Source organism: Oncorhynchus kisutch, linkage group LG3 (assembly GCF_002021735.2).
Source record: "Oncorhynchus kisutch isolate 150728-3 linkage group LG3, Okis_V2, whole genome shotgun sequence".
NCBI lineage: Eukaryota > Metazoa > Chordata > Actinopteri > Salmoniformes > Salmonidae > Oncorhynchus > Oncorhynchus kisutch.
In genome coordinates, this window is record NC_034176.2 from 16,106,501 (window position 1) to 16,118,981 (window position 12,481).

A 12,481-nucleotide genomic window follows, 5' to 3' on the forward strand; every position below is an offset into this window, starting at 1 on the left:
TTTATTTAACCTTTATTTATCTAGGCAAGTCAGTTAATTAAGACCAAATTCTTATTTACAATGACGGCCTACCCCGGCCAAACCCTAACAATGCTGGGCCAATTGTGCGCCACCCTATGGGAGTCCCAATCACGGCTAGTTGGGTTACAGCCTGGAATCGAACCAGAGTGATGCCTCTAGCACTGTGATGCAGTGCCTTAGACCGCTGCACCACTCAGGAGCCCTAATGATGCATCTTGCCATAGAGATCAGGCATTTATAAAATTACACTGATTGGCCCAAGGCAAGAGCTATAGTGATTAACTGAAATTTGCGAGTCACACCAGAGAGGAAGAGGCGAAGATAGAGAGGGATAACTGGGCCCAAAATATGTCTTATCCAGCATGGAGCGTTTTTCCACACACACACAGATCAATGAAAGTGGCGAATTTGGCTAACAAAACATTGAATGGATTATTTCCTACGTGTGGCTTATTTGATCAAAGAGAAGTTTCGTAGTACTTAGGTTGTTACGAGTGTACTGATAAGTAAGACATCACAACCAGGGAACTTTTTGAAAAAATATGTTAAATCGGAGATGCCTGTTGTTCACACATGTATCTGCCCCTCATTGGCTAGAATGGTCCTACCTGATCTTGCCTCCTCCCAGTCTCTTTTGCTAACATTCCAGTCCTTGTCACTGCCGAAAACGTTTAATATGCACTGGATTTATGGTGGAGTTGCTCATTGGTTGTTGGAAATAACATATTTTCCATGACAACATGTGGAGACTTGAACATTTTATTGGAATTTATAACAAAAGTCAAAAAGGCTAAATGTATTAAAACTAGTCTTAGAACTAAGACATTTTGTGGTTGGAATTGCAGGATGTATTTCCCTAAAAAATTTAGACTTGAGCTAGCAACTTTTGACAGACTGGTATTATCTGGACAAACAAAAAATGGTTGTTTAGCAACCATATACAACTGTGTTCTGTGGAGAAAGTGATGAGTTCCAATATTTGCATAATTGTTGTGATTGAAAGGATAGCTGTGAGGGTGATCGAATCAGGATCAAAGCCTCTGTTCTCCCAGAGCACAGTAATGATCGAATGTTGATATTTGAAGATGGCAGAAAGGCCAGTCTCTTTGGCACATCACATGGCGTAAAGGGAGAGGATTATCTAAAGCGACTTGTACCAAGGCTAACTGCCTTCCATTTTTGGAGACATTTATTTTCATTGTTAGAGTGGCCACTTGAGTATCTGGTCAAAATAATGGATAATCTGTGGTTACACACAATAACTGAAATGTTTTAGTCACACAGGATACCTCAATTGGCCCAAGGGGGTGCTGCATCATTTGTGGGGCACAACATGTTTACTGCTGCCTTGTTTATTAGGGGAAACTTAATTGCGGATCTCTCTGGAGCGACACTATGGGCCTCCAGCTTGCGTCAAAGTTGTTTTTTTATGCTTCAAAAGCCCCCTGAAAAAAGCACTGATTAATTATTAAGTGTTCTGAGGAGCTGTTTACTCAAAAACACATCTGGCGCTAATTATAGGAAACGAGACGGGCGCTATATTTTAATTCCCAGTCCTCTTGGGTCGTCCCAATAGCTGATGATGCCCTTTGGTCTATGCAATACGACTAATTATGTTTGTTTTTTTTATGCTTTTTGTGTTTTCCGAAAATTTGCTTTCAGCAGACAACTTGTAAACAGAGAGACTGTTTACAAGTTGAGCAAACACTCTGTTCCACATTGTTAAGCACCCTTTGAAATGAATTAGTCTGAAGGGTAAACCAGTGAGGAGATTAAATCATGGCTCTTACAGACACCATCAGAAAAAAAACAGCAGGTACAGACTTCTACATTACCCTCCACTGCAGAGAAGCCATCTTGCGAAGGAATAATGAGGTATGATCTTCTGAATGACACTGGCCATTACCATGGTAACCACCAGCTGCACACCAATCACACCCTAAGGGAGGGAAAACAGATCAAGTTATATTCTAATATGTACAAAACATTAGGAACACCTGCTCTTTCCATGACAGACTGACTAGGTTAATCCAGGTGAAAGCCATGATCCATTACTGGCACCTGTTAAATCCACTTCAAATCAGTGTAGATGAAGGAGACAGGTTAAAGAAGGACTTTTAAGCCTTGAGACATGGATTGTGTATGTGTGCAATTAAGAGGGTGAATGGGCAAGACAAAATATTTAAGTGCCTTTGAAAGGGGTATGGTAGAAGGTGCCAGGCACACCAGTTTGAGTGTGTCAAGAATGGTCCACCACCCAAAGGACATCCAGCCAATATGACAACTGTGGGAAGCATACCAGACCACACCTCAACACTCCAGCCAGAGAGTATCCGGCATGCAGCTCCGAAAGACTGTGTGGGGGGATAATCACTAGTTAACTACACATGGTTGATGATATTCCTAGTTTATCTAGCTTGTCCTGCGTTGCATATAATCAATGCGGTGCCTGTTAATTTCTCATCAAATCACAGCCTACTTCGCCAAACGGGTGATGATTTACTAAGCGCATTCGCAAAAAAAGCACTGTTGTTGCACCAATGTGTACCTAACCATAAACATCCATGCCTTTCTTTAAAATCTATACACAAGTATATATATTTTAAACCTGCATATTTCGTTAATATTGCCTGCTAACATGAATTTCTTTTAACTAGGGAAATTGTGTCACTTCTCTTGCGTTATTTGCAACCAGAGTCAGGGTATATGCAGCAGTTTGGGCCGCCTGGCTCGTTGTGAACTGTGTGAAGACCATTTATTCCTAACAAAGACTAATTCATTTGCCAGAATTGTACATAATTATGACATAACATTGAAGGTTGTGCAATGTAACAGCAATATTTAGACTTAGGGATGCCACCCGTTAGATGAAATACGGAACGGTTCCGTATTTCACTGAAAGAATAAACGTTTTGTTTTCGATATTATAATTCCCGGATTTGACCATATTAATGACCTAAGGCTCGTATTTCTGTGTGTTATTATGTTATAATTAAGTTTATAATTTTATAATTAAGTCTATGATTTGATATTCAATAGAAAAGTCTGACTGAGTGGTGGTAGGCAGCAGCAGGCTCGTAAGCATTCATTCAAACAGCATTTTCATGCGTTTGCCAGCAGCTCTTCGCTGTGCTTCAAGCATTGAGCTGTTAATGACTTCAAGCCTTTCAACTCCCGAGATTAGGCTGGTGTAACCGATGTGAAATGGCTATCTAGTTAGCAGGGTGCGCGCTAAGTGTTTAAATCGGTGACGTCACTCGCTCTGAGACCTTGAAGTAGTTGTTCCCCTTGCTCTGCAAGGGCCGCGGCTTGTGGAGAGATGAGTAACGATGCTTCGAGCGTAGCTGTTGTCGATGTGTTCCTGGTTCGAGGCGAGGGATGGAAGCTATACTGTTACACTGGCTATACTAAAGTGCCTATAAGAACATCCAATAGTCAAAGGTATATGAAATACAAATGGTATAGAGAGAAATAGTTCTATAATTCCTATAATAACTACAACCTAAAACTTCTTACCTGGGAATATTGAAGACTCATGTTAAAAGGAACCACCAGCTTTCATATGTTCTCATGTTCTGAGGAAGGAACTGAAACGTTAGCTTTTTTACATAGCACATATTGCACTTTTACTTTCTTCTCCAACACTTTGTTTTTGCATTATTTAAACCAAATTGATCATGTTTCATTATGTATTTGAGGCTAAATTGATTTTATTGATGTATTGTATTAAGTTCAAATAAAAGTGTTCATTCAGTAATGTTGTAAATTGTCATTTTTACAAATGAATTCATTTAAAAAAATAAAACTTTATTTAAAATCGGCAGATTAATCGGTATAGGCTTTTTTTGGGTCCTCCAATAATCGGCATTGGCGTTGAAAAATCATAATTGGTCGACCTCTAGTTCAAATTATCCATCTCAAATTGCACACCAGCCTCCATATAGAAGTCTCTCAGAAGCGATGCAAACGAAGCGGATCTAACAACAGCGCTGGCAAGACGTCACAGAAGACAGGATTGTTTCAAAACCAAGAGAAACACACAGATAGGCTAAATCGATGGCTCCATCTTTACATGAAAATACCTTACGGAATGAGAGGGCTGAGAGGTGCTGACAGTCATCAACTCCTTAACAATATCCCTGCTCTTCACAGTCACTGACATTCACAGCCATTTAGACCATGAGTATGAGATCCAACCTGTGGCCTTCTCTTCTGATGAGCGCATAATTCACTTGGCTTAGTATGCATGATCTCTTCCAGTATTGGCACAGCATGGACGATTTGGGCTTAATTATAGCCTAGCCAAATCTATACAGGATGGAAGTGGTGGGCTTAAGTAGGCCTACATGGAATAATACCCTCTTTGCAGTGTACCATTAACAAACAGGGTGGTACTACTGGTCCCAGAGTTCCCACAATTTGGAGATAGTGGTGTGGCTGTTCATATTAAAAACACAATAGCCTTTTATTCTTCTGTAACATGCAATATGTCTGATTAAAACAGTGTTCACTGCAAAGCAAAGAATGGTAATACGTCTTTCGTTGACCTTTTGATTAGATTATATCAATTTGGGAAGGGTAGGCCGACTTCTACAGTGACCTAGAATTGAGTTGACACAGGGACAGGGAAAGAGTGCTAGCTAGGTTACTTGTTCATCTGAATGTCAATTCACCTTCCTCATCCTCATGACCACAACATGACAGTAAAGGTAAGATTTTTTTCCCTAAAAACTCAGGTATTGTAGTTCATAATGTTGCGCTTTCTGCTATGTATTGTAGAGTTGTTGAACATTTCAAAAGGCTTTGGTAATTGTGCTTTGAGAGTATTCACTTAATCTATTGCGAGGACAGAGAAGAGCTTGAACTGGGCTGAGTGGGAGCTGCCCTCCTGTAGGGGTGGGAGGGCCAAAAGACCAGTATGTGGCAGAACGGAGTGCTCGGGTTGGGGTGAAGGGTTTGAGCATAGCCTGAAGGTGGGGTGGGGGCAGTTCCTCTTACTGCTCTGTAGGCAAGCAACATGGTCTTGAAGTGGATGCGAGCTTCAACTGGAAGTCAGTGGAGTGGGCAGAGGAGCGGGGTGACATGGGAAGGTTGAAAACCAGGCAGGCTGCTGTGTTCTGGATAAGTTTCAGAGGTTTGATGGCACAAGTGGGGAGCCCAGCCAACAGTGAGATGCAGTAGTCCAGATGGGAGATGACAAATTCCTGGATTAGGACCTGCACCGCTTTCTGTGTGAGGTAGGGTCGTACTCTACGGATGTTGCAGAGCATGAAACTGCACGAGCGAGTCACTGCTTTGAGGTTTGCAGAGAACAACAACCTCTTGTCGAGGTTGAGGTGGTGGGCCGACATCCAAGCTGAGATACAGTGGCAAGAAAAAGTATGTGAACCCTTTGGAATTAGCTGGATTTCTGCATAAATTGGTCTTCACATTTGATCTGATCATCTAAGTCACAGTAATTGACAAACATAGTTTAAGCACACAAATAATTGTATTAATCTATATTGAATTCATAATTTTACATTTTCACAGTGTAGGTTGGACAAAGCATGCGAACCCCTAGACTTTTCCAAAATCGAATTGGAGTCAGCGGGGGCGGCAGGGTAGCCTAGTGGTTAGAGCGTTGGACTAGTAACCGGAAGGTTGCAAGTTCAAACCCCCCAGCTGACAAGGTACAAATCTGTCATTCTGCCCCTGAACAGGCAGTTAACCCACTGTTCCTAGGCTGTCATTGAAAATAAGAATTTGTTCTTAACTGACTTGCCTAGTTAAATAAAGGTAAAATCGATTTTAAAAACATGGGTCCAATCAATGAGACAAGATTGGAGATGTTGGTTAGAGCTGCCTTGCTGTATAAAAGACACTCACAAAATATGAGTTTGCTATTCACAAGAAGCATTGCCTGATGTGAACCATGCCTCGAACAAATGAGATCTCAGAAGACCTATGATTAGTAATCCATAAAGCTGGGAAGAGTTACAAAAGTATCTCTAAAAGCCTTGATGTTCATTAGTCCACAGTAAGACAAATTGTCTAGAAATGGAGAAAGTTCAGCACAGCGCAGAATGCTCAATGAGGTTAAGAAGAAACCTAGAGTGTCAGCTAAAGACATACAGAAATCTCTGGAACATGCCAACATCTCGATTGACGAGTCTACGATATGTACAACACTAAACAATAATGGTGTTCATGGGAGGACACCACGGAAGAAGCCACTGCTGTCCAAAAAAATGTCTGATGTTTGCAAAAGTGCACCTGGATTATTGGCAAAATATTCTGTGGCCAGATGAAACTACAGTTGATTTGTTTGGAAAGAACACACAACACTATGTGTGGAGAAAGAAAAAGGCACAGCACACCAAAACCTCATCCCAACTGTAAAGTATGGTGGAGGGAGCATCATGCTGCTTTGCTGCCTCAGGGCCTGGACAGCTTGCTATCAGACGGAAAAATGTATTCCCATGTTTATCAAGACATTTTGCAGGAGAATGAGCTCTCTGTCTGCCAATTGAAGCTCAACAGAAATTGGGTGATGCAACAGGACAACGACCCAAAACACAGAAGTAAATCAACAACAAAATGGCTTCAACAGAAGAGTCCTGACCTCAAACCGATTGAGATGCTGTGGCATGACCTCAAGAGAGCAGTTCACACCAGACATCCCAAGAATATTGCTGAACTGAAACAGTTTTGTAAAGACGAATGGTCCAAAATTCCTCCTGACCGTTGTGCAAGTCTGATCCGCAACTACAGAAAATGCTTGGTTGAGGTTATTGCTGCCAAAGGAGGGTCAAACTGTTATTAAATCCAAGGGTGAATATTTACACGGTGTGTTCAATAGACGTGAAAAAGTATACTTGTTTGTGTGTTATTAGTTTAAGCAGACTGTGTTTGTCTATTTCTGTGACCTAGATGAAGATTAATCAAATTTTATGACAAATTTATGCAGAAATCCAGGTATTTGCAAAGAGTTCACATGTTTTTTCTTGCCACTGTATCTGCCAGGCACGCAGAGATGCGTGTCACCACCTGATGCGTTTTATACCGTTCCATTAATGCCCTTCTAACCATTCCAATGAGCCCATCCTCCAGTAGCACCTTCCACCAGCCTCCTCTGATTTATACATTGTACAATACAGAAGAGCACCCCCCCCCCCCTCAGATATGTTCAATTGTATTCTTTATACTATAAAATAATGCCACGGAATTCTAAACAAATCTTGTCTGCTTAATGAACTAGGGTAGCCCACAGCCATATGGCATTGCCAGATCAGGGCCTAACAAGGACATCTCAGAATATGCTATTCTGTTTTTCTGAAATAGGCTACCTATTCTTCATATCATGCTTCTTTAGACTTGTCTAAAATAGATCATGGATTTATTGTGAAGGTTTAGGCTATATTACATGGATTTATTAGAATTTTTCAAATGTTCCAACGGTCTCCATCAGTGGATTGTAGGCTATGCATGGAAGTCAGGAGATGCTAAACGTGTTTATGTTAATTAAAAGGTAAATTACAGTGACAGCCACAGGCCTACTTCTTCCCTTATGATATACAACTGCAGTAACAAAGAAGTGAGAGCATTTTATTGGCACGTTTGAGGCACTTGCACAAAATGCCCTCAGTGCAATACAAAAATTAGTGTCTGACTCTCAGCACCCATGATGCTCAGCTGAGAACAAGCAGCAGTCAACAGTGGACAGCTGACAGTGATAGCCAGATTTAGCACAGGGGGTTCAATTAACCCTTACAGATCAATATTTCATTAACAGGTTGGCTAGAAGTGTGCTGCTACTTTATCCCTCACTGTAGGGTAGTCCAACTTTTACCCTAGTAAGTGGGCTTAGTGATATCAGCACACGTGTGTTGGTGAATATAGGCCTTTGAATAGCACACTTCAGAGTTTTTTGTTGGGCATATTACATAGGCAATAATCAAATGTATTTATCATGCCCTTCTTACATCAGCTGATGTCACATAGCACTGTACAGAAACCCATAACATATTGCATAGCAGCTATAACTCTCCCATATGATATTAATTATCACCTCCAAAAGCAGAGCCAGACACCAAATGCCACCAAGATCCATCCTCTCTCTCCGTTCACCTAGCTATCTGGCTGTGATTACACACGGGAGACACCCAACTGAAGGCCTGCCACCTTGCCCCTGAAAACAACAAGAGCCCAGACAGGGAAGCCCTGGGTGCCCCCTGCTCCCTAGTTAAGCTGGCAGTTGTGGGAAGCTTCAAGGTTCTCCTCACAGAAAATGTTTCTCACTACTAGCAATATGGACTCAAAGAGACAACATACAATCTCATCAAAAGTGGTCAAAGAATTCTGTGTAGGCCTACAGTGCATTCGGAAAGTATTCTGACCCCTTCTTTATCCAAACTCTGTTACTTTACAGAGTTTTATTCTAAAATGTATTTTTTTTCCCTCATCAATCCACACACACACACACAATACCCCATAATGACAAAGCAAAAAAACAGATGTTAAGAGATTTTTGCAAATGTATAAAAAATATAAAAACTGAAATATCACATTTACATACAGTACTCGTCAAAAATTTGGACACCTACTCATTCAAGGATTTTAACGAGACAACAAAAACAATGGAAGAACACATATGGAATCAGGTAGTAACCAGAAAAAAAGTGTTAAACAAATCAAAAAATATCTTATATCTGAAATTCTTCAAAGTAGCCACCCTTTGTCTTGATGACAGCTATGCACTCTTGGCATTCTCTCAACCAGCTTCATGAGGTAGTCATGATGCATTTGATCCAATCAGTTGTGTTGTGACAAGGTGGGGTGGTATACAGAAGATAGGCTTATTTGGTAAAAGACCAAGTAAGCAAAGAGAAATGACAGTCCATCATTACTTTAAGACATGAAGGTCAATCAATCTGGAAAATGTCAAGAACTTTGAAAGTGGAGTTGCAAAAACCATCAAGCACTATGATGAAACTGGCTCTCATGATGACTGCAACAGGAAAGGAAGACCCAGAGTTACCTCTACTGCAGAGGATAAGTTCATTAGAGTTACCAGCCTAAGAAATGCCATCCCAAATAAATGTAAAAGAGACATCTCAACATCAACTGCTCAGAGGAGACTGTGTGAATCAGGCCTTCGTAGTCGAATTGCTGCAAAGAAACCACTACTAAAAGACACCAATATCATGAGCAATGGACATTAGACCGGTGGAAGTCTGTCCTTTGGTCTGATGAGTCCAAATGTTTGGTTCTAACTGCTGTGTCTTTGTGAGATGCAGAGTAGGTGAACGGATGATCTCTGCATGTGTGGTTCCCACCGTGATGCATGGAGGACAAGGGTGATGTGGGGGTGCTTTGCTGGTGACACGGTCTGTGATTTATTTTGAATTCAAAGCACACTTAACCAGCATGGCTACCACAGCATTCTGAAACGACACGCCATCCCATCTGGTTTGCACTTAGCGGGACTATCATTTGTTTTACAACAGGACAATGACCCAACACACCTCCAGGCTGTGTAAGGGCTATTTGACCAAGAAGGAGAGTGATGGAGTGCTGCATCAGATGACCGACCTGGCCTCCACAATCACCCAATCTCAACCCAATTGAGATGGTTTGGATGAGTTGGACCAGAGGGAAGGAAAAGCAGCCAACAAGTGTGGGAACTCCTTCAAGACTGTTGGAAAGGCATTCCAGGTGAAGCTGGTTGAGAGGATGCAAAGAGTATGCAAAGCTGTCATCAAGGCAAAGGGTGGCTACTTTGAAGAATTTCAAATATGAAAAAATATTTTGATTTGTATATTTCCCGAAGGCACTGTATGCCACTTTTGAACAACACAATCATGGTGTGCTACACGTACATTGATTGATTAGGCTATTATCCATATTATTTACTACTGTGCAGCCACAGTGCATCCCGTTAAAACGGCTTACTACAGCAAACTTGAGAGCAGCGAGCTCACAAAAGGCAAATCAGTGACTGAGTCAGTCCCACTGACCATCACAGATTACAATGTAGCTTAATATTTTATCTAAATGTCCAATGTGAAAAGCCTAGGCATCATAAGACAAATTGCATTAGAAATGGTCTCCATGACAATCTCTGTTATAAACCTCTTATAACTGGCATATAAACCACCAAATATAGTGAGTGAGTTCATCCTTAGTGACACTGAACAGGTTTCCTATATCGCACACCTGTGCTTCCATTACACAAAAACATGAGTGCTTTCCTCCAAGTCCCTTTTTTAAATTGCCATATATTACTTGCATGGCTAACGATGCCACGCCCACGGACGTTAGTTTCTTCTCTGCAATGAGTCTGGATCGGAGTTCATCCCCGACAATTTCTAGAACGCAAACACATTCTAACCATTCTGATTGGTCCAGAAATCGATGGGTTAGGCCAGAACACATATGGGTGAAGCAGCATTTTGAAAATATGTCATTGGCTTTGATATTCTGATTGGTTAGAAATTATCCAATCGCTTATTACTTTGTGTTGTACAACAATGCTCATTTTGACATTATCACAAACGACTTCATTGATCACAGTCTCAGAGTGATGTATGTAGCAAATCGTAGAGCAGCAGAAGAATTCCGCTTGAGTCGTCAGGCAAGTTAATTACAGACATTTCGGTAAAAGATGAGGCCGCTTTGGTGTAGCCTACTAAATTAGGAATCTAATCTATTTCAGCAAACCTAGGCCTATAGTCTAGGAGACCTTATGATAACACCCAATTCACCTAAACATTAAATGGACATCAAGAGTCCATTTACATTTAAACCAGAGAAGGTAGGCCCATCTTCCCCTTCAAAATGTTTTAAATTGTACTGTTTTGGTCTTTGGTAGTGCATTTGACTTTTATAACATGCCATGGGATGCTATGGCATCTGCTCCTGCTTTTATGTTGCATCTTTTGAACATCCAGTGCCAAAAGTTCTTCTTAACCGGTTGCCCTGGCGATTTTGCAAACAATACCAGTACCCTAACATTATAAGATTCGTGTATGGCTCATCAAAAAGCAGTTTTACAGTGTATACATTTAGCTCTGAATAGGTAGAAAAGAACCCTAAAGCATACCACCTCACGGAGGGCAATCTGAGGTCAAAACGAGTCGTCTGGATGTGAGAAAAACACCTTTCCCTACTTGAACGTTCTCAGGGAGCGACATAAACAACGTGAAGCTAGCAAACCAGCACGTATCTATTTGCTGCGCATCACGAGCGCCAAATTAGCAATCTAAGCAGTTGTCAGAAAACGATGGATAAAAACATTGATTAGTGATATTAGATCATTTGCTTTACTACCTGTCGGTAGCTACCCACAGTAGGTAACGTTAGCTAGTTAACGTTAGCTACTAACTAGCAAGGGAGATGCCAAGCTAACGTTCGCTAACACAGAGGGACTGCACATTTAGCTAATATTACAACTGGTTGTGAAACACTATTAGCATGTTCTACCTATATCAAGATGCGAACCATTGCTGAAGTGCAGCTGCATTAGTTCTGATATCAAGCTAACGGCTAACAGCTAGCTTACTGCAGCCATAGCAGGATACTCACCATGTTGATGCAGTGGTGCTGAAAAGGACTCAACGCCGACACCTGTCACATTAAGCTCCCCGAGTCGAAAATCGAGCGTCGCGGAGCACATAAGCCTTTTCTAAAGTTAGTCATATTTAAGAGTAATGAATTTGTAAATCAAACTGCTTCCCGGTTGCTGCAATTATATTTAAATGATCCATTCATTCAACCTCGGTTCCCGAGTGTTTTGAACGGTCGTCACTAGGTGACACAGCCACAAAGTCATAAACCCCGACTATTTCTACAATTTATCTTCTTAAAATGTGATCTTAACCCTTACCTTGACCAGACTGCTAATCTCAAGCCTAACCCTAAAATTAAAACCAAAAAGCAAATGGTTGTTTTCATACATTTTTACGATAAAGCCAATTTATATTTTGTGGCTGGGGTAACTAGTGGAAACAGTTTTCAACTGGAGTAGAGGTCATGCTAATAGGCGTCATTGGATATGCCAGTTTACAGTATGACGGATGTGAGCGTTATTTTCCTTTTTACCAACCACTTGCGCACTGTATTTAAAACCGTATTCAAGAACAGTGAGATATTGCATACGTTCTACTGTATTATATTGATTTTATTACGGCATTATTGACCCTAAAACGGAAAACTTAAAGGTACACGTGACTTTTATTTTAGAGCTGGGGGATGGTGTTGCCATTTAGCAACTTTGTCGCTAGATTTAGCGATTTTTTTCAGACGCCTCCAGCGAATTTTATTGGTTAAAGTCTATAGCAACAAATGTATAAGGCTGCCCAGCGACTTTTGCTTGATTTAGCGACTTCCCTGTTTGTGTATGTGCCTGCTCTGCTGTGCTGCTCGCAGCTCCGCCGGCTGCTACTGAATGTGTGTGTGCATTCGTCACTTGCGAGCATTT

The 12,481-nt window shown here is 41.2% G+C and overlaps 1 protein-coding gene across 1 annotated transcript in view; it reads right to left on the reverse strand.

Moving 5' to 3' along the window:
- LOC109871392 (transmembrane protein 161B-like) overlaps positions 1–12,007 on the reverse strand; it is a 32,795-nt gene extending 20,788 nt beyond the window's left edge. Inside the window, exons 1-2 of the mRNA XM_020462251.2 lie at positions 11,587–12,007; positions 1,857–1,960 (exon numbers count right to left, since the gene is read on the reverse strand). Of these exons, the coding sequence (XP_020317840.1) occupies positions 1,857–1,960; positions 11,587–11,589 (107 nt within the window). The 5' untranslated portion in view covers positions 11,590–12,007. The remainder of the gene's footprint in view (positions 1–1,856; positions 1,961–11,586) is intronic.
- Positions 12,008–12,481: the final 474 nt, after the last annotated feature.